The sequence below is a fragment of the Lemur catta genome, chromosome 18, assembly GCF_020740605.2.
Source record: "Lemur catta isolate mLemCat1 chromosome 18, mLemCat1.pri, whole genome shotgun sequence".
Classification (NCBI taxonomy): Eukaryota; Metazoa; Chordata; class Mammalia; order Primates; family Lemuridae; genus Lemur; species Lemur catta.
Window position 1 is genome coordinate 31,810,615 of NC_059145.1, and position 22,662 is coordinate 31,833,276.

Here is a 22,662-nt window from a genome sequence, read left to right on the forward strand (position 1 = left end):
GATGGCAATATCACATAAGTCATTCCGTCTATGTGAGCCTAGGCAAGTCGATTACTTTCTCTAAACCTCAGTTTCCTCTCTGGTAAGATGTAGTTCATAAAAAGAATCTGCAGACAAGATTTAGTGGAAACACTCAATGAAAAGACACAGGGCTCAGTATTGGCGAAATACTAATAATAATTACTAGAATCATTACTGTGATTGTCATAAAGATTATCTCTTATTCATTGAGATCTCTGGATCCCATGGTTTCCTAGGTAAGACTTATCCCCTAATATCTTCCCAAGGCTCCACTGACCTCACTATAGAGGCTGTGGCCGCCATCTTGGTTAATCAAAGAGGCCAAGACCTCTGATGGGCAGGAACAGAATTAGCCACTGGCTCTGAGGCAAATTTCTTCATGCTTGACCTGCTGAAGTGATTCATACAGGCCAGCAGTAGGCCTGCCCTGGCCAGGGCATGAACCCAGATGCTCCCGGAAGCCCCACCCTGATCCAGTTAGTCCTCTCTGTTGACCCAGAGCCAAGCTCACACACAGCAAAGAGAAGTTCTGGTGGCAACAACTGGCCTCTGGGGTTAATGGGCCTGAAGATGTCCAGTGTCCTGAGATGGCCCCATCGCCCCAGACACCGGAGGGAAGGGAAAGGCCCAGATAGCCCCTCCCATCTCCAGCTGCTCTGTCTGGACCTGGAGGAGCCCATCCCCTCTTGGGGCACACCCTGTTCTCTCAGCCTAGAGGGATCTCTGTCTCCTTGGGACGGTCGGAGGGTGAGGAACAACAGCTGTCACTAGCAGAACACTTCCTCCACCCAAGTGTGTTTTGAGTGCATTCTTGCATTTAATCTTCACTAAATTAGAGATAGTGATGGCCATGTATGAGGAAACCAAGGCTGAGAGAGGCCTGGGTCCATAATTCCACAGCAGAACCCAGAGTGGGCACCAAAGCCCCCACTCTTATCCACCGGCTCACACAGACTCCAAACTCCAGGCCCTAGGAGGCCTCTGCAAACTCAAACGGTGTGAATGCAACTAGAGCTGCTGTTCACTGAGGGTCTCCTGGGCACCTGGCACTGGGCGAGACACCTTCAGAGAATGATCTCAGTCAGGAGAACTGGGAGGAAAGCCCCCTGAACACCCTTGGGAGGACAGGAGACAGGCAGTGTACACCTGCAGAGTGAGCAGGAGGCTCATGGATCCACCCCAGAGGAGGGCACTGGCTGGTGACAGGGAACAGAATCTTAGAAACCCTCTTGGCCCATGGAAGCCTTCCTTCTGCCTCACCTTGGCTGAGCCAATCCCAGGCCGCTGAAGCTCAGTGTAGGGAGCACCCAGGACTTGGGTCCACCTGGAGCAGAAAGAGGCTATGCCTAGAGCAGAGGCTGGCAAACCACAGCCTGCAGGCCAAATGCAACTCACCACATGTTTTTATAAATAAAGTTTTATTTAAACACAGCCATATTCATTCATTTATCTATTGTCTATGGCTGCTCTCCCACTACGAAGGCAGAGTTGGGTAGTTGTGACAGAACATAGCCACGGCCTGCAAAGCTGAAAATACTGATTATCTGGTCCTTTCCAGAAAACTGCCAACCAGTGCTCGAGAGGAGCAGGGCAAAGTGGTTAAGAACGTGGGCCCCTGGCACACACTGCCTGGGTTTATTTCTGGCATCCTTTCTATCTCTGACTCTTACCAGCTTGTTACCTCACCCCTCTGTGCCTCAGTTTCCCGTATTTCCTCCTTGAGTCTTTGTGAGATTAAATTAGTTAAAAGAAGAGTCTCAGAGCAGTGTCTGGAACGTGGTGTTTGTTGTCTTATTCTGGGAGGTGCTCCAGGAACCTGAGGGGTGAAAACCCTCAGAATCGTGCACTTTTTCATATCTTCTCGCATTTCCTGCTGCACAGGTCTGACCAGCCCAATAATTCTACCATTGGCCAGAGCTGGAGGAAACCACTAAAACCAATAAATAAAATTATAACAGGGCATAATGGAAATAAGGGGCTTATTTCCTTTCAAAATAAATGTCACTGGAACAAACTGTCTGAGCCACCAGCCTTATTGTTTATGGATTTATTTGCTGTTTATCTCTCTCTGCATTGGTGACATGATCAATAATTGCCCCTAAATACTGGGGGTTTCCAGAAAGACCATTTAGAGAATGAAAGGTAGGCTCTGGTTACTTTGATTACTTCCCATAAGCCAGGGCCAGATGGTGGGAGTTCAAGATGGCTTCGAGGGATGATCAGAAACTCAAGGCAAGGGGCAACTGGGTGGAGCAGGGTGTACATCCCCCAGTTCCAGGGGGACCCTTGGCAGTGCCCTGACTTGTCTATGTTTGTATGCGTGTGTGCACACGCATGCATGTGTATGCCTGTGGGTCTATCAATATATTGGTTACTTCCAGTCTCTGAGTGTCTGTTTCTTTTTCGTTCTATTTATGTCTGTCTATTTCAGTCTTGTCTGAGTCTGTCTCCCTCAGACCCTGTCACCACCGCTGTGGAGTTTCAATCTCCCACACGCGGCATGTGGAATGCATCCCTGGCCACGAATCCCTGCCCACAAGGGGTTTCTGGCAGAGATGAGTGGAAAAGAAAGGAGGAAGAACAGATAGCACCCCTGGCCTTTCGTGACCATGCTTGGTCTACATAATTTCCAGGGATGTTGAAGAAAATGGCCAGAGCTTGAGTTTCCAGAAGATTCTAAAGCCTGAGGATGTCCTCTGGCAGAGTTCCACTTTAGAGAACAATGTTGGGCATGATGGGCAAAGGAAAAAGCCATTTAGATAGAGGGAGCAGCTCCTAGATTTTTTCCTGCCAACGTCCTTTCCCAAACTGAAAGCTACTTGCTTCCTCCAAACGCCACTTCCTGCACACATACTCTGTGCCTGGGTGCTAGCACCAGGCCACTGAAAAGGAAGGCCCTTGAGGGCAGCTGCCAGAAGGAGAAGCTGGCCCCCAAATCAGGGCTGACCATGGGGCACGGCAAGGTGCCTTCATGGAAGGACGCGTGGAGTTCCCAGGGAAGAGCCAGGGCCAGGATTTAAGCAGGGAAAATAGCTGCTTATTTCCCAACCAGGTTGCTCTGCTCAACCGTCCCAGCCTGGAGGGACAGTATGCCTTTCTTTGTCCATCTTGGCCCTGGGGCAGGTCTTGGTTGAGATGAAAGGCACCTGCAGTACGGAGAGCTCCAGGACACAGGGAGAAGCTGATGTCCCAGCTCCTGTAGGGACGTTAAGAAATGTCACAGGCCGGGCGCGGTGGCTCACGCCTGTAATCCTAGCTCTGGGAGGCCGAGGCGGGTGGATCGCTCGAGGTCAGGAGTTCGAGACCAGGCTGAGCAAGAGTGAGACCCCCGTCTCTACTAAAAATAGAAAGAAATTATCTGGCCAACTAAAAAATATATATACAAAAAAATTAGCCGGGCATGGTGGCTCATGCCTGTAGTCCCAGCTACTCGGGAGGCTGAGGCAGTAGGATCGCTTAAGCCCAGGAGTCTGAGGTTGCTGTGAGCTAGGCTGATGCCACGGCACTCACTCTAGCCCGGGCAACAAAGTGACACTCTGTCTCAAAAAAAAAAAAAAAAAAAAAAAAAGAAATGTCACAGACCAGCAGGCAGGCAGATGCTGTGATGGCATTTTGGTTCCACAGCAAGGACACACATCAGTGTAGGAATCTTGCCATGGAGGTGCACCAGCAGGAAGCAGCGGGGTGCAGGGGGCCTGTCAGCAGGGAAGAGATGGGCTGACGCTGGCAGGCCAGCAGACCCCTTCCAGACAGGCGGCCTCACTGCCTGACACCCCTGGCAGGACAGGTAGACAGCATCACCCTCATTTTACAAAGAAGGAAATCAAGGACCAGACAGCTGTGCCCCAAAACACATAACTAGTAAGTGGCAAAACCTGGTTTATCACATCCCCAAATTCATCCTCTTTCCCAATATCACAGGCTTTCACTGCTTGATTCTTTCAAGACCAAGACCACGTGCACTGCCCCAGCCACTCAGCCCCTGGGTTTGCATCTCCTGGCAGAACGTGTCTATGATAGGAGGTGATGTATTGTGGCAGCTGAGAAAGGGACCCCAGTAGCCCCAGACTTACAGATGTCTAGCTTAGCATCTCCGGGGAATAAAGAGCTTCCTTCTCCCCAGTTTTCATGTATCTATCCCAGGGAAGACTCTGGTTGGCCTTACTTGGGTCACGTGGTCACCCCTGAACCAATCACAAGGAGATCACAAAGCTCTGATTGGCCAGCCCCTGAGACAGGGCAGGGCACCATGATGGATGTGCCCCCATCCAGGACCACGGGTAGGTGTTTAACCTTGACTTGGAGGGTCAGGGAAGGCTTCCCAGAAGAAGAGATTTCTCCATTAAGTCCTGAAAGATGAGTAGAAGTGTTCCAGGCGAAGAAGCAGAAGAACACTGTTCAGACAGAAGGACTAGCAAGTGAAAAGGCCTGGGGATGCTCCAGAGCATGTCTTGCATGAAGCCATATCCCCCATGCCTGAGGCCCAGCCTGCCTTCCCACGGATGCTCAGAGACACTTCAGGAATGAAATCCACAATTGGCTGTGTGGCTTTAGACAAGTTACTTGCTCCCTCTGAACTTCAGCTTCCTTCTTTATCTGATGATTTCACCATCCCGACCTTTTAGGACTATGCAAGAATCCAGTTCATTCAGTCTCCAAATGTTCATCCAGCACTTCCTCAATACTCATCATCCTAGGACTTCAGGAGACAAGGCATGGCATGGAAAAGAAAGCTGTGCTTGGGGCTTCTGCACATGGCTGACCTGCAGCCAGAAATCAGAAGGGGACCGTGGGGAGGGGCAGGACAGAGCAAGAGAACATAGGACAGTGAGGGTGGATAATGGGGTCTCCCATCAGGGAGGAGTCGGGCAGCCCCCAGCGATTCATGCCCTCCCCCACCACACTGCCATCACCCCACCACCTACTCACGTGAGCTCCTGCTACCCTGGGGCCACCTTATCTGTGCCTAAGCCAGCTAAGTAAGCATCCAGGGCAAAAGGACTTTTCTCTCTGTGCCTTTGCCAGGCAACTTTCTAACCTGAACAACAGGTTGCACCGATCTCCAGCAGGAAGGAGAAAGGAAACCGTTTCAGGTTTGGGTGGCTGCAGAGGGACTTCTTACCCCACCCTGCCTGCCTGCCCCAGGTGTCTCTCCTCCCCACCCCAAAAAGCCAGTCCTGGGTTCCAGCTCCAGAGCACCCATGTGCTGCTAAAGTGAGCAGGTTGGACACTCGGGAGACCAGGGAGCCCTGCAGGTGATGGGTGGGTAGCTTGGGGCTCGGCCAGGGACTCAGCCAGGAAGGACAGCAGGTGGGGAGAGCCCTCGCAGCCCACCCAGGACTTAGCTCTGCCCCTCCGCACACTGTGCCCTGAAGCCAGAAGCCCTGCTTGGCATGGGAATGAGAGCCCCTGCCCAGGTTTGTGTCCCCCAGCCCTTCTCTCTGTCCCTATCTCTCTCTCTCTCTCTCTCTCTCTCTGCTTGTCTTGTTCTTTCTTTCTGTCCCCCGCCGCCGTATCTCCCTCTCCCCATCCCCTCAACCCCTGTCCTGGACTTGATCAGCCTGGGTGGACTCCGTCTCTGTGCACACTCCCTCCGAGAATATCCACGTCTGTCCGTCCTCCCATCCTGCCTGGCCTCCAGCTGTCCTGGCTCCTCCACACACAGGGGACCCCACAGAATGTCTTTCAAGTCTCACCCAGGGGCCCAGGCTCCTGGACTATAGGTCAAAACCTGAGCACAGTCGTGATAATAATATACTTTTGTATCTGGGAGGGGGAAAAAGTGGGTAATTTGAATTTCAGGAAGTTGAAGTGTCACAAAATGTCTGTGGGTAGATGCAGGGACAGCTCAGTTTTCTAACCCGGAAGGCCCTAAAGGAGCAGGGCCAGGTGGGAGGACTGTTTCAATCCATAAAAGGACATGTGGTTCTGCAGCTGCTGCTGTTCAAATACTAAGGACCGAGCCAGCCCGAGCACCCCCGTGTACATATGGGAAGGCCAGGAGTGGAGAGACTTGCCCAGGGTCAACGAGGGTGTCGGGGGCAGGGCCAGGCGTGGCTCCAGGTCTCCTGCCTCAGGTCTAAGCCCTCGGCGGTTGGGCTCTGGAGACGATGTCCGTTGAGATGGATTCTTAGCATAAAGAAGATTCTGGGGTGGAGAAGGGGCAGGAAGAGTGGTGGGAGCAAGGTCACTGCAGTCAGAGAAGGCCACCTAATGTCCCCAGGCCGGCTGTGGCTCTGAGACCCGAGACCACCAGCCCTGCCCTCCCCTCCCCTAAGTCTCCACAGACCTCCGGGGGGCTTTCAAAGCTGCCAAATCACTGGTAACTGCCCAGCACCTGCAGGTGACACAGGGGAGAGGTGGGGAGAAGGATGGCCCTGCCCCTGCCTGGGACTCAAGAAGGAAAGAAACCTTGGTTTTGACCCTCCTCTGAGACAGAAAGTCCTGGATGGACCCTGTGGGGAGTGTCAGCGAGCATTCAGCAGCTGAGGATGTGCATCCCAATTCTGGCTCCCACCCTTGCGAGCTGAATAACCCTAGGCTTAACCATGCTGGGTCTTGCTTGGCCGTCCCTAAAATGGGGGTTGTGAGGACTAAAGGAGACACCGTGTAGACAGCACCTGGTGCAAACTCACCTGTAATATGTGAGTTCTGAGTACTCGTCATTTTGGTACATCAGCAAAAATCACATACGCTTCTGCTTTCTGATGGTGTCACTGATGTTGGCTGGCCAGCTCAACATCCCTTGGCTAGCAGGAAGGAAAGAAGGAAGGAGGAAGGAAGGGAGGCAGAGAGGAAGGAAGGAAGGAAGAGAAGAAGGAAGGAAGGAAGGAGGAATAGAGGGAGGAAGGAAGGGAGGGACAAATGGATGGATGGATGGATGGATAATTGAAAGGATAGATGGATGGATGAGTGGACAGACAGGTGAATAAATAGATGATTGGATGAGTGAATAAATCAAACCCTCCCGAAGACAGTAGCTAACCAGGCTGCACCTTCCTCTCCTGTCTAATCTCTGCACTTAAAACAGACATAGTAAATTGAATATAAAATGCCAGGGGCAAGAGTGAAAGAGAGGTGGAGGCAGAGAGGAAGGAGGAAAATTGCCCCCGATTCCCATGGTAGGTCGTGAGAACCCAAGTGACAGGATCACGATCTCTTCAGCTCGAGGTACCCGTCTCTAATCTTCAGTCCTGTTCATTTCAGACCTGACGCCAGTTTCCAACTGGATTTTCTTCTCTTCATAGGTTGACGCTGACCTCAAGCGGCTCCTCACCCGGACAGGATGAGAGTGTCAGGTAGGCCCAGATCCTGAAGATTCTCCAGGGTGGGCCCTGGAGTTGGTTTTGGGGGCGTCTTTCTGTCAGCAGTATGTGCCCGTCCTGGGCTCAGAGGTGGTTTGGCTTTAACTGTCCTCCCAGGCTCAGGCCAGAATTCCCGGGAAACCAACCCGGCGGGAGCTGGGAAGAGAGGGGAGGTGACTCCCTGTCTCTAGGCGGCAGCACAGGAGAAACTTTGGCACGGTGGCCCCACCTGGCTGGGATCACAGGAATTAGCCTCATGTTGGAAACACCTGGCCCTGGTTAGAAATTAGGGATGAAATATTTACCTCAAGGAGGGCTATTCTAGAATCCTCACGCTATAGGGCCAGGCACGAGGAAGGCAAAGGCCTTCTGGTCCACACCCTCATACTGCACCCCCTTTGTACAGATTGGGAAACTGAGGCACCAAACGGGAAGTACACGTGCCTAATTTGTATTCCCAAACAGCTGTGAGGAGTCAGGGGCACATGTTTTGGAGTCAGCGTACTTCTCTGGGTTCCAACCCTACTTCGGTCACTTCCTAGCCAAGTGACCTTGGGGAAGTGACTGCCTCCCCAAGCCTCAGTTTCCTCATCTGTAAAACAGGGGTAGGCAACTGTGTCGGGCACACAGGGCTCCTGGGAGGATGAATTGAGATCAGGCATTGAACAGCTGCTCACATGGTGCCTGGCACAAAACGAGCTGCGTAACTGTGAGCTGAAGTCCAGGAGGAGTGCCGGGGGCCCAGGGCCACGCTGTGGCCTAGGAGGCCTGCACCCCACCTCACAGGACCCAGGGGGCCGCCTTCCTCACCCCGAGTGGTCAGAGACTAGCACGAGGCCGCAGAGCTGAAGTCAGGGCTGAGGAGCAAAGGCAGTGCCTCCAGGGAGGCCGGGGAGGACCAGGCTTGCCCGAGCCTCGAGGGTCAGAGAAGAACGGGTGAACCCGATTCAGAAGGCAACACGGAAATGAAATGGACCCGCCTTTTGGTCCTTGTAAGGAAAAGGAGCAGGACAGGGAGCTCCGGGTGGCTCATCCCGTGTGTGGGGCTGTTTCCCCGTGACACGGGGGACCAAGGAGCAACCTGGCTGTGAGGCAGAGGAGGCCGGGAGCTGCGGCTTGACTGAAGCTGCACAGCAAGTCCAGCGTGTGGCCACTTGTGGTGGCCTCGAGGGGGAGTTGATGGAAACTGTAGGGGGACAACCTCACCTCCAAGCCACCCTGGAGGCTGCCTACTGTTGACAACATCCCTCCCAACAAGCGGTGAGCTCAGTGGCAAGGGCGTTCCCATGTCTGCTCTGTGACTGAGGGACTCCGGCTCAGAGAGGCTGAGCTCCTGCTCGAGGTCACACAGCACTGCTGGCTGCCCTGAGCACTGGCTGCAGCCTTCCCGACTCCTGTTCCAGGGCTCCCCTCCCAGAGCCAGCCTCCTGCTCTTCTGCTGCAGTCCTCAGGCCTCACCTCAGGGGGCGTATAAAAGTGCAGATTCCCAGGCTTTGTTCCTAGAGATTTTCTCTTGGAGGGCTAAGTAGAGCCCAGAAAGGTGCATTTTTAACTTTCTCTCCCAGAGACTCACTTGGGGGAAAGTTGACACATGATCTGGCAGCATGATGTCACCATTGACCATTGCACAGATTCACACGTGGTCTTACCACATGGTCCCACAGCAGGGTCCAGGCATGGGTGTGTCTGAACCTACAACATGGGGTCTTGTGATGTGGTCTCATTATGGGGATCTGGGAAGGACTCGCATGGTCTTGTAACATGGCCTTGTGGCGTGGCCTAGCCCTGTGGTCTCCTGGCAGCGTCCCCTTGCTCCGCAGGTGTGCTTCGCCTCCTGGCCTTCATCTTTGCCCTGACCACCACGTGGCTCTTCATTCGCAACTATATTAACTTCAGCATGGAAACCATACGTCTGCCACGCTGGCTGGGTGAGTGGGACTCACTGCCGGGGGCAGGGTCTGCAGACCTCCATCCCTAGGTGACCCAGGAGAGAGACATGGCAAGGTGTGCACCTGCCTTTGGGTCCCCAGCCATTTGGGGGGACAGGGAGCTTGAGGGAGGAAGCCCCCAGGCTGTCAGGAAGGCTGGAGCCTACGGGGAACAGAGAAGTGTTCCAAGGAGCTGGGCAACACACATGCCTGCACCAAGGGCTGCTTTGGAAAGGTGACCCCAAGAAGGAAGGGAAGAAAGAGGGAAAGACAGAGGGAAGAAGAGGAGAAGGAAGGGAGGTAGGGAGGAAGAGAAGGAAGAAGAAAGAAAACGGTCTCTACGTTGAGTGGCTCCGCCTGCACTCGCTGTTCCTCTGCCTGGAACCCTCTTTGTGCAGACCCACCACAACCGACCTGCCCTCCTGCCCAGCTGCTTGTCAGCCTTCAGCTCTGCCCAAATGTCACCTCCTCAGAGGCCTTCCCTGGCCCCCCAGCTACAGCCACACCCCTCCCAGTTTAGCTTCTCTCAATGTCAGCCTATTTCCTTCAGAACACCATTATCACCTGTCATTATGTTTGCTTATTTATTTATTTGTTTCTCTGGTCACTGGGCTCCTATGTGGGCTTTCCATCCCCTAGCATGTGGGCTTTCTGAAGGCAAAGATTTTATTTTGTGCATTTCTATCTCTCTAGCACCTGGCACACAGCACATGCCTAGTGAACACCTGATGAATGAAAAAAAAATGGATGGATGGATGGATAGATAGATAGATGGGTGGATGGATGGAGGAATTAGTGGATGGGTAGGTGGGTAGATGGATGGATGGGTAGATGGATGGGTGGGTGGATGGATGGGTAGATGGATGGGTGGATGGATGGATAGATGGATGGATGATGGATGAGTAGATGGGTGGGTGGATGGACAGATGGGCAAGTGGATGATGGATGCTATCTGCTTTACATGTATAGTGTCATTTAATCTGCACAAATGCCCTGTGGAGTGATTCATGGTGTGGCTGTGGTGTGGACTCAAGCATGATCCCTGATGTAGTTTCACATGTGATCTGAGAAAATAGAAGCTCAGGGAGATTAAGAAACTCACTCAAGCTCCCCTTGGAGATGTCAGACCAGAATAGAAACTCAGGTCTCCTAGATTCAAATCCTTTGTGATCAAGGAAGGAGGGGAGGGGAGGGATTTACACTCCTGGATTTGTCCTTCTTGAAGACCAAGACCCACCTCCACTGACAGAGTCAAACATAATAGTCTGTAGTGACACAGGCCAGCTCACAGCTTCCATAGGCAGCAGGAAACCAGTCACCCCAACTGTAGCACAACCCCACAGTGGAGTGTCTGAGTCCCCTCACCTTACCTGCTGCTTATCAAGCATGATCCATGACCCACAATTTATAAGTTTATATTGGCCGGATGCAGTGGCTCACGCCTGTAATCCTGGCACTCTGGAAGGCCGAGGAGGGTGGATCGTCTGAGCTCAGGAGTTCAAGACCAGCCTGAGCAAGAGCAAGACCCCATCCCTACTAAAAATAGAAAGAAATTATATGAACAACTAAAAATATATAGAAAAAATTAGCTGGGCATGGTGGCGCATGCCTGTAGTCACAGCTACTCGGGAGGCTGAGGCAGGAGGATTGCTTGAGCCCAGGAGTTTGAGGTTGCTGTGAGCTAGGCTGATGCCACAGCTCTCTAGCCCAGGCAACAGAGTGAGACTTTGTCTCAAAAAAAATAAGTTTATATAGATGCTTGGTGGCCACCATGTCCCCAGCCCCAGGGCACAGCTTTTATAGACAAGAGATTGACTTGGCTGCACTGATGGCCTCAGAGAAGAGGGGCCCAGGTCAGGGTAGGAGGCTCAGGGTGAGTGTGGAGTGCAGGGGTGTCCTGAGGAGAGAGCCCCAGCCTGAGGTGTGAGAGGAGCAGTGGTTGAAAGGAGACCCCAGGAATTATTTCTCTCCCAGAACTCAACTCTCTGGGGTTTGACAAATCAATACCTCCAACCAACAGTCATCAAGTGACTGCTGGGTGTTGAGCTCTGCGTTCGGTTCCAGGGATCCTGAAATGAGGCACATGAGGCTTCTGCTCATGGTCTGAGTCAGAGAGACAAACAGACTTGATTACAGAATACAGAAAAATGAACGTGCATTGACATGACCCAGAGTCTCGAGAAGTGTAACCAGTGGGACAGATGGCCGTCAAAACCATTCATGGTCTGGCACGGACAAAGGGGTAACTTTCATTTACTTAAGAGCTTCCTAACCTGGGGCACATGCCCCCATTGTGTTATTTAATGCATTAATATAGAAGTACATGTATTACTATAGCACAAATTTTTTATATATTTGTTGCTGATATATATTAATAATTGGTTTCCTTTGTAATTCACTCTATTTTATTTTATGCATTTAATAACTTGCAATTCGTTGGAATAGAAAGTACTCAATGGGAATAAATTTATTCTAAGGGGAGTTCATAGTTTTTTTCCAAACCACCAAAGGGATCCGTGGCACAGAAGTCAGGAGGTTAAGAAGCCCTGATTTACCTGGCAAGTTAGGCAGGGTTCTTTCAGCTCTAACCGGTTTCAACATGACAGGGTGTCTTAATGTCCACTATGGGCATCTGGCTTCAGGTGTGGCTGGATCTAGGGCCCCCTTCAACCCCCCAGAGCCTGGCTGTCTACACCCCTGGCTTTGTTCATTTCTACTTCACCTCAGCAGGTTAGAACCTCCTTCCATGGGCAGCTTCTTCCCCAAGGCAGGCATGATGGCTGCTGTCCAGATGCTCACCCTCCAGCCTGGCTGGAAAAGGTACTTCTCTCTCCCCGCCAGGGCCATACAGCAGCCCAGGGAAGGGCTCCGTCTCCAGAGGAATGTGACATTATGATTGGCCCAGCCTGGGTGACATGCAACTCCTGGAGCCTTGGAGGCAGGGGTAGGGATGCTCCAGGATTGGGCAGCCCCCTGAGGACCAAATGGAAGGTGTGTAAGTGTGGGGGGTCCCCCAGAAGAGGAGAGCTCCCTCTCCTGGCATTTCTGCTGCCACTGGGGCCCTGTCCAGTGTGGTAGGAGATCTGACATAGAACAGCAGAAACAACTAGGACACAGCAAAAGATGAGATGTCAGGAAGTGACGGAGGCCCTAAAGCCCAGCACAGTCGGTGCTGCGGGCAGTTAGGAAAGAGATGCCCCAGCACGGTCCGAACCTCCAACAGTAGCACAATCTGCCCTTTGCTGGGGGCCGGGGGCCGGGCACTGGGCTTGGCCTTTACAGATCGACCTCCCTGGATCCTCTCCACAGCCCACCAAGGGTGGCTGTGCGGGTCTCCATGTGCAGTCAAGGAAACTGAGGCTCAAGGAGGTTAACTGCCACATACAGTCACACACTAGGAGCTAGGGCTCAGACTCCAGTGGGTCTCAAACAGAGGCCAGCTTCTTTTTAACCATGGGAGAATCATGTATGTATGTCTGTACATGGGTATGTGTGTATGTGTATCTGCACACACGTGTATGTCTGCCTGTGTGTGTATGTGTCTCTACATGTGTGTGCATGCATGTGTATCATGTGTACGTGCATGCATGTGTCTGTGTGTATGTGTACACATGTGTGTGTGTGGGTGTGTATTATGTGCATATGTATGTGTGTGTGCATGTATATGAACAGGTGACAGCGGCAAGAGACTTTTATTTCATTTCAGTAGTGCCATTTTAAAGTCCCTTCTTCCCGCTCTCCAGCCCCCAGCCCCCAAGCTCCATCCTGCAGGGGCACCAAAGTGCTTTCTCTCTAACCAAATTCTGTCTTCTCTCCAGCTGACTCTGCCCTCAAGGAGACCCGTGAGTATCCACCCAGCTCCACCACCTCACCCCTACCCCAGCCGCCCCAGCGACCCCACCCCCTGCTCCTGTTTGCCTAGGGCAAGAAGGCCCAGAGTCTCCGCTCACAGCCCTGTCTTTCCAGATTCATCCCAGCCCTCTCCTGCCACGGCCCAGTGGTGCCTTCTGAAGCCCCCAAACCCTGTAGCAGGGGTGGGCCCCTCTCAGCCATTCAGACTCTCTCCGTTCCCCAGTCCTCCCCATCCCCAGCCCCTGCCTCCTCTCTGTTACGTCCCCACCCAGAGGGGAGCCTAGAGGGCAGGGGCTGTCCTCATCACCACACAGTGACCCAGCCTTAGCGCAAGGGTCCTGCTCCAAAGTGCCAGGGGCCATGGCAGGCACCACGGAAGCCCCCAGAGACGAACAGAAGCAGCGCTGATTGTCTGTTGGGGTAGAAATGCCAACTGTGCCGGGAGGGGTGGGGAAGCACGCCGGGTTCCAGGGGGGTCACCTCCTTCCAGTGGGGTGCGGGCAGGGAAGGCTTTAGGGAGGAGGTGGCCTCCCAGCTGCGCCTCCTGGAGGCAGGAATGGCCTATGTGTAGGGCTCTGCGGGGGACCCTGGCTGGAGAGTCAAGGAGAGAGCAGAGAGGAGAGAGCTCTGGGGGTGCAGGAAGGCTGAGGGGCTCAAACGTCAGCCACTGCGGGTGTCTGAACGGGGCCCCGGCAAGGACCTCAGCTCCCGAGGGGCAGACAAGGGGGGAGGGAGGGACAGCTATGACGGTAATAGCAACAGTGACTGAGTGCCTGCTGCGTGCCAGACACTGTCTTCAGAACTTCCAAGGCGTCTCTCATAACCCTACATACAACCCTATGTAGGTGCTGCAATTAGCCCCTTTTTATAGGCGAGGAAACTGAGGCTCAGAGAGGTGAATGCTCTTGGCCAAGGTCACGCAGCTCTAAGTGGTGGGGCAGAAGTCAAATCCCCACCCCCTCTTCTAGTCCAGATCCTACCCCCTCAACCCCTCTCTGCAAAAGACCCCTCCATCTTCCTTCTCAAGGTGGTGCCTGCAGCCCCTAGAGTAGGATTTTACCTAAGAAGGGCATGGGCGCCCCAGTGCACTGCGGGATTACAGACCGCAAAGACTGGGAATCGACACAACGTGCCCTTAGCCCCACCTCCCTGAAGCCTCCTTAGTCACATTCTGGAGTAGACACAAAGTGTCACAGCATCTTGGTGCCGAACACACACTTGGACATCACCTGCTGTGGGAATGACAAATTCAAGCACACATGCTACCTTCCACCCTGCCAGCTCCCGCGGCAGACATCCCCAGTGAATCCCAGCATTCTTTCCCTCCAAGCCCACAGGCAGCCTCAGAGCTTTATCATTAAGCTTCTAACAGTAGGTCCACAGTGACATTTAAGAGGAAACCTGTTTGACAATCCTGATCTAAACCAACTCCCTGATTTCACAGTTGGCAAAGACAAAGGGAGAGTTTCTGGCAAGTCACACAGCAGATTAAGGGAAGAGCAGCCCAAGTCCCTGACTACGTGCCCACCCCAGTGCTCTAGACAGCACACTAGCGCCACACCCTGAGCCGTGGCCGAGGGTCCCAGAGGAATTGGGCCTCAAGGTTTGAGGCAGCTGGCGGGACAGCCTTCCAAACCAGGGCCCCTGGGGCAAATCGTCTGCCTCCCTACGGCAGAGACCCCCTTGGCATCACCTCCCTTCATCCAGCAGCTCGGCCGTGAAGGCTGGATGGTCAGAAAATCAATTCCAGAAAAGCCTGCTTAAGCCAGCCTGTTGACAACAGGTTTATCAGACTTAGCTGCAGTTGATTAGGCTCTGGGCAAAGTCCAGGGGTGGTTCCTGAAGACTGAACCCTCTGGTCTCAAAAGTAACCAGCCTCCGGGTGAGGGGTGAAGGTGGCCGGAGGTGGCCCTGGCACACGCTCCTCGGCAACCCCGCAGGCAGGAGCTGGCCCCTTCCTTGTCCTGCCCACTCCCCGGCCCCGGGCGTGGCTGGCCACTCTGGCCTGACAGCCCCTCCCGGGTGTCTCCACTCCCTGCCCTCACTCTCTGGGTGATCACGTCCTGGTTTCAGCTCGGTCACACCCATCAGGTGGGTGTGCTGAATCCAGACGGGGAGGGGCCCTAGGAGAGTCACTTCCTCTCAGACAGACCCTCAGGGCTGCCCGCTCAGCTGAGGGGACCCACACCCAGCAGGGTGCCCTGGTGCAGGCTGCATTCACTTCTGCTTTACCTGCTCAGCGGTGCCCTGGGCTTGCCAAGCCTCGCACAGTGGGCTGTGTCCCCTCCAGAGGGGCACATGTTCCTGATTCACCCAAAAGCTCCCTTTAGGCAGGTGAGGGCCCTGGAAACCGCATTGTCCTTCCCAGCCTAGGCTCAGCCTAGCCCGAACACTGCATGCGTTCGTTCCTGCAATGAAGATTTATTGAGCGCCTACTGCATGCCAGGCACAGGAGTTATGGGGACAATGTAGCAAGGAAACAAATATAAAGTGCTTGCCTCAGTGCCCGGTGCCCAGCAAGCCCTTGGTGCGTGCCAGATTCCTTAAGGAGCCCGCGGGTTTGCTCCAAAGCACCCACCAGTAGACCTTGGCCAGACACCTGACACGGGGCTGGGAGAGCAAGGCTGCCCGATCCTGCTTCCCCTTTGCAGGGGAACATTCTCTCATTCCACGTTTACCCAGCCTCTCTAATGCTGCCGCCCAAACTGTCAGGTGCTGCTGAAAAGCGTGCATTATTATAAATTAGAACCTGCCACGCTGAAAGCGCAGATGCCCTCCCAGCTCGCGGAGAGCCCACTCAGGACGGAGCTCCTCGGCAGCGGCACTTGTGGTCCTGTCTCCCGCCCATCACCGACCTCCTGGATTTGCCCTGAAGGCTGTGTGGAGAGGACACTGGTCTCAGTAACAGCCACGGTCACCAGAGGTGCCACACAGCGAGTGCCCAGTGGGTTTTTCAAGCACCACGCTGAGCTCTGAGTGGGAGACCCTGTTCTCTGTTGTAACCCGGGGTCCAACACTTAGTAGGTGCTCAGTAAACAAGTGACAAACGAATGAATGATAAGAACAATAGCCAATATGTAGTGCACGGGCTCATTTGTTCCTCACAAGAACCCAGAGGGGAAGGCACCGTAGTTAGCCCATTTTACAGATGAGGGAGATGAGTGTGAGGAAGTTGAAGACGTCCCCAAGGGAGCCTGGCTACTGTGAGGTGCTCCCAGCCACCAGGCTGAGGCCCCCAGGAGATTGTCAACAGGGGCCTCTGGGAACTCAAAAGGCTGCTGTGGCCCGAGAGAGAATCCCTTACGGTCGGTGCCTCTGGTCATTCAGTCTGGTTATATCGAGTGTGCTGCACTGTGCCTGGAGCTGTGACAGGAAGCTCCAAAATCAATTCAGACACACACCAGTGTCCTGTGTGCTCTGATGGGGGACACTGGGGGCCCCGTGGCAGATCTCCCCGACTCAGTGGTCAGGAAGGCTCCTCCAGGAGGAGGCCTCTGGGCTTTGTCCTGAGCCTGCTCCCTGACCCTGTCCCTCCCCTCCTCTCCTCCTGCCTCCCCTTCTCTCCTCCCCTCCTCCCCGCCTCCCCCGGGCCCTTCCTGAGCTGCTGCCCACCAAGGCTGGTCTGTTCCCTCCCCAGAAGTCATAAAGACCAAGTGTGACCTCAGCAAGCCCTGCCCAGTCAACTTCTTTGCATTTAAAATCTGCAGCGGGGCCGCCAACGTCGTGGGCCCCTCTATGTGCTTCGAAAACCACATGTAAGTTCGTGAGGGGTGCCTATGTTTCTTTTATTTCATTCACTAGAAAATTCAGAGGCTGCAGGGGGCAGGCCTGTGAGGCCAGTGACACCTTCCCCAGGCTTCCTTTTACTCGAGTACATGAGTCACAAATAATAATCCAAACAGCTTCTGTGTCTGCCTGCACCTTGCTAAGTGCTTTACAGCCTATCTCGTCATCCATTCCCCAATACCCTGGGAGGTGGGGCTGTTATCAACCCTATTGTGACGATCACGAGAATGAGCCAGGATTTGACCTCAGGTCTGTCTAACAGCCAAGCCACTGGGCTTCCCACAAAAGGAGGTATCCATGTAAAGGGTTCAAGATCAAGACCCAGGCATCAAAGCCCAGATGTAGCAGGTGCCAGGACTTCCGCTCAGGTACAGGAGAAAGACTGTGTATCCATTGTCCAACTTAGAGAGTAAAGGCCCTGGGGCAGCAAGTTCGCCCTACAAAAGAACACAGACAGGTCTTCAAGCCAGGATTCTGAACCTACATGCAACTTGTTTAGGCAAAACAAGGAACTTACTGGTTCACATATCTAAAAGGCCAGAAGTGGTGGACTTCAGGACCAGCTAGATCCAGGGGTTCAGAGCATGTCATCAGGGCTCCCTCTCACACCATCTTCAGCTCTACTTTCCTCTGTCCTGTTTTTTTTCTCTACTAAAAATGGACTTCTTCATGTGGACAAGGAGAGAGGCCACCAGCTGGTTTGACATAATAGCCCAGCCAAGCACCCCACTGGGAAGAGAGCTTTCTTGTCTGAATTAGGCCTGCGAAAGTCCCAAGACTGGATCTCACTGAATGGCCTGGGTCAGTCACATGACCACGCCCAGCCCAGTCACTGTGGCCAGGCACACAGGACATTCTGCTTGTCCGGGCCTGGGAGGGGGAGGTCGGTCCCGGGAACGACCTGGCCTGAGAGTGGGGAAGGACGGCCCTCCCAGCAGCCCCAGAAGACAGGTGTGCAGGCCGGGCCAGCAGAGTGTGACTGTGCCCCAAGTGGGGAACCCAGGTGCCCCGGGATGGCAGAACTTTCTGGGTTCTGTCTTCTTGCAGCAGCCAGTCCTCACAGCCTGGGAAGGAGGGCTGGCCTGCCCCCAGCAGCTCAGAGCCCCAGGCAGGGACTTTACCTCTTCTCTGAGCAGACTGTTCTAGTCAAACATACCACGAGAAACTCTTCAGAGAGTCTAGCCCACCACTGGTTTCCGGGAGAAAACAGATGGCCCGAATCATTGCATGTGTTTCCTGATGCGTCTGCATCACGCTGTGGGGGCCCTTTCGGAGTTCCCCAGTCATGAAAGGAGAGTATTCACTCCACACTCGCGACTATTGTATTTTGTTTTTCTTCTTCACCTTCAGAATCATGAGTCCTGTGAAAAACAATGTGGGCAGAGGCCTGAACATCGCCCTGGTGAATGGTGAGTTGCTGATCCAGCCCCCTCCAGCTCCCCCCAGGCTCTCAGCACCGGGGAGGGCAGGGGGTGGCGTGGCTGGCCTGGGGGAACAGAAGGTCGGAAAGACATGGTTCTACCGCAGACCTGGGAGGACACATGTCTTGAAACACGACCCATCCTCAAAGCCACCTCAGCTTAAACCAACACAGATGAGGCCACAGAGGACAGCCAATGGCAATGCGAGATCACATGCTGAATGCACACCTTCATTCATTCTTTCAACAAACATGGGCAGCAGCGACTGTGGGCCGGGCCCTGACAGGATGCTGGGGTCAGCAGACATGAACTGGAAGGCCAGATCCTGGCTTCGCAGTGCCCATGGGTGTCAGTGAAGCCCACAAACAATGCCAGTGTGGAGAGCATCTTGGAAGAACAGCTACGGGAGCTGGGACACAGAATGGGCCACGGGGAGTCAGGGGAGGCTTCCAGAGGGAGGCAGTGGTCCACAGAGGTGTAAAGAAGAGTAGAGGTTGCCAGGAGGAAAGTGGGGGAGGCTCCTCCAGGCAGGGGCCACACGGTGCAGGGGGCAGGGAAGGGAGAGGGAGGGGAGGGGCTTGCAGGGCTCCACAGGGTCTTTCTGGCTGAAACCTGGAAGAGGCAGTGGGGAGAGGCGAGGCCTGCAGAGATGAGGCCCTGAGTGGACAGGCGGGAGTCAGAGGACAGCCTGGCCAGCTTCCTGGGAGCCTGGGCGGAGGGGCGGGGCAGGAGAGCAGGACGGCTGAGCACCGCTCCTCCAGTCCGAAAAGAGCCCAGGCCTGTTCCCCTCCCGCCTCAGGGCGGCAGCTGCTGGCATGGTGGCTCCTTCCACGCAGGCAGCTCAGGTGGTCTCAGCACTCACCTGTGCACGCCAGATCCCAGATGACTGTAGGAGCCTGAGCTTACGTGGACAATCCCTCCGAATCTGCCCTCACCCCAAGGTACAGAGGGCAGGAAATGGCTCCACCTGCAGTGACCTGGCTGAACCTGCTGAGTCTCTCTTCCCCCAGATGGGCCGCCCCTGAGAAAACCTCTTTGAATATTCTCCCATGAGATGGCCCCAGAGTGGAGACTCCTTCGCTCCCTCTCACAAAGCCAAAAAATAAAAATAATCATCAATGATTTGTAATAGCTGCTTGATCCACGCTCTTGAGCTCAGAGAGAAAAGCGGTTTGATGTATTAATGATGACTTGCAGGTCAAGAGTTGATATCATGTTTGCCAGGCATTTTCTATCTCTACAAGTATGAGCTAGCAAGAGTTAACATGTATTGAGCACTTATTGTGTGCTATTCATTTAACCTCATCACTATGCTAGAATAAAGCTATGCTCAATAGCCCCATTTTCCAGGTAAGAAATGGAGGCTGAGAGAGGCTAAGCAACTTACCCAGAGTTGCACAGCCAGTAGAATGGTCTAGATTTGAATCCAGATCTGGCTTACTCCAGGTGTTAATCCCTCAGCTGAACTACCCTCCCTGGACTAGAAACCCAAAGCACATATACAGCCCACCTGCATGCCCACTCTGGGGACGTCCAACAAAGCATCTTGGGCCTCAGGGCCCTCATCTGCCTGTAATGAGCCAGAACAGCAAAAGAATTGCTAAAGATCCTGTACTTCTTAACCTTTTAGTGGGGCAGAGATTCCTTTGAGAAACCATTCAAACTATGCAGCCACCATCTCCCTCCAATTGCAGAAAAATCCACAAACACACACGGTCAAAAAGGCACTTTCAGGGGTTCTTTGGCCCTTTCCAAGAGCCTCAGGTGAAGCTCTATGTGGACATTACTTGGCTCCAAGAATCCTGGAGGGGCTGCTATGTGAGCCTGGCCACACCGCCAGGACAGCTGCTACTACCCAGGGCCGGTCCCCTGCCTGCTTCCAGAAGCCACAAGCAGAGCTGCCATCCCCTCTGCAACACCTCCATCTAGTGGCAGAGAGGGAGAACTGCAGTTTTCCTCCGGAACGCAGCGGTTCCTGGAGGACGGGGCTTTTTGCCGCCTCCTGGCACAAAATCCAAAAAACGCAATTCAGATTCCTGGGCCCTGGGAAACTGAGTATCATTTAGCTCACTGCACACCTCTTTGCCTTCAAGAGTTGGAGGACTCAAGTTGCAGATTTTCTGTTTAGGTAGGAATAATGATGAAGATCATTCTTGTTACAATTTTGCAGCTGAAATCCATCTTGTGTGCTTACTATTTTAAATACACCACATTTAGTTCGCACGACCCATTGTGCAGATGCGAAAATTGAGGTCAAAGTGTTAAGTCCCACGTTAGGAAGTGGCAGGACAGAGCACAGACTCAGACTGGGTAGATTCTGTTCGATTCCAGAGACACCCTCAGCCATTCTGTTCTCAGACCGCTCAGATCAGCCCAGCAATCACACTGGGCAGCAGCTTTAGTCCTGCACGCTCCTTACAGGACCCAGTTCCATTCAGTTCGTATTCTATTCTTAGTCTTTAGACTACAGATTAGCCATCTTCAACAAAATGACAAGAAGATAACAGTTCTGCTCTCTTGACCCCTAGGAACCACGGGAACGATGATGGGACAGAAAACCTTTGACATGTACTCTGGAGGTAGGCGCCTCTCCTGGCACTGAGGTCACAGGGTGGGCTGAGCCCCTCTGTGGGGCAAGGGAGCCATGGGCTCGGGGTGCCTGACACTTATTTTCCACAGGAGATAACCAGAAAGAGGCACGGTGGGGGCTGACTCAGATCCTGAGACAAGAATCCAAGTGCAGTAGTTTATTTGGGAGGTGAGCTCAGGAAATGTCGGTTGGGGAGCAGGGAGGCAGACAGGGAAAGGAAGGGAGCTGATAGAAAACGTGTTATCAAGCCCTTTAACATCCCAGTGGGAGCGCTGGAGCCAGCATCAAATACATGCCTCAGAGATACCCCAGAGAAACGAGGGAGCGGCCATACCCCTAATGCCTTGGCACTTCCCAGCACTTCTGTCCTGCCCCTGGGTGGCAGGAGCAGGGCTGAGTGGAGTTGGAGGCGAGAGAAGACCTTCAAGCAGAAAAGTGCCAGAGCTGGCAGTCAGGGGTCAGGCAAGTGTCACTAAAGTGCTGAGGACGAGGGCGTGTGGCTACACCCACTCACGCTCTGCGAGGTAAAGGGAACTTGGATCTCTAGTAACCCAAGGACAGGTCAAGGCCTCCTGAGGTCCACAAAGGACTTCCCTGCGGCTCCGAGCTCTCTGCACCTGCCTGCAGATGCCTTTCCTCTCTCTCTGCTCAGACGTGCTTTTGAGCTTTTCTGTGCACATGCTTGCTCCATAGGAAGTCGCTGCCCTCCTTGCCCTTAGCCCAGCCAGGCAAGACAGGGCACTGACCTCCCTAGGCCGAAATCCTGGACATCTAAGTTCCCACCAGCAGCTTCCTCACCAATCAGCCACCTGTGGTGGGGTGGGACCCTCACTCAGCATTCCCAGCATCTTTCAAAGCGTGGTGGAGTCAGTTCCGGGCCCAGTATGCCAACCCCACTGCCCAGCTGGTAACGCAGCCTCCCTCCAACACAGGAGGCTCAAGGAGGACTGGAAAGCAGCAGGAGGCAGAGATCTGGGCCCTGCAAGGACTGGTTTCCATGAGGGCAGAGGAGCTGAGCTCCAGCCCGTTGTTGGAGCCCAGCTAGACACAGTTTTCCTTCCATCTCCCTGAGACCACAGGGCCAGCTCCTGGCTTGGCCACCACAGGATGCAGAGCATGTGTGACCATTGACCCCAGAAAGCCTCTCACAGAGTGGAAGGGGCTTTGCTACTGCCAACAGCTGGGTTTCCTCTCTCCTGAATCCCTCCATCTTTGCCTCAGCCCCCAGGGAAAAACCACCTTGCCGACGTCCACCTAAACACCTGAGCCCAAAAGGGGAGTCATCAGGCCGCAGAGAGCAGGAAGCCTCTCAGCTTCGCAAACAAAGGAAGGGGCTGAACTGTGGGAAGTGGGGACTGTTAGGAAGGTGGTCTGTGGTACCACTCAGAGGTGGGCAGCGGGACCCTGTCCTGGGCCCAGGACTTCGGAGGACCCTACCTGGCCTTCCCTAAGCTACACCTCAGCTCACAGGTGAGGAGTCTGTGGGGCCAGGGGACGTGCCAACCCAGTGCCTGCCGCAGGGCCCATGCAGGCCTGTTCCCAGGTGTGCCCCTCCCTCAGGCTGGCAGCCGGGGGGTAGCAGTTGCTGGGTGGGAGGGTGGCATGAGTGGAACTTGGACAGGCACACTGAGGTGTCCACATGCAGGCATGCAAGTCTGTCGCGGTACAATAGGGAGCTGGGACGGGCTGAGAAGAGAGAGGGGCAGGCCACACACGGGCTGAGGGCCGGGGGCCTTCACTCATTCTCTGCCCAGGCGCCT

At 54.1% G+C, this 22,662-nt stretch overlaps 1 protein-coding gene across 1 annotated transcript in view; it reads left to right on the top strand.

Moving 5' to 3' along the window:
- FAM3D (FAM3 metabolism regulating signaling molecule D) overlaps positions 1-22,662 on the top strand; it is a 32,214-nt gene that overhangs the window by 3,823 nt on the left and 5,729 nt on the right. The window contains exons 2-7 of the mRNA XM_045530685.1: positions 7,269-7,319; positions 9,146-9,253; positions 13,072-13,095; positions 16,743-16,860; positions 18,242-18,300; positions 20,841-20,891. Of these exons, the coding sequence (XP_045386641.1) occupies positions 7,307-7,319; positions 9,146-9,253; positions 13,072-13,095; positions 16,743-16,860; positions 18,242-18,300; positions 20,841-20,891 (373 nt within the window). The 5' untranslated portion in view covers positions 7,269-7,306. The remainder of the gene's footprint in view (positions 1-7,268; positions 7,320-9,145; positions 9,254-13,071; positions 13,096-16,742; positions 16,861-18,241; positions 18,301-20,840; positions 20,892-22,662) is intronic.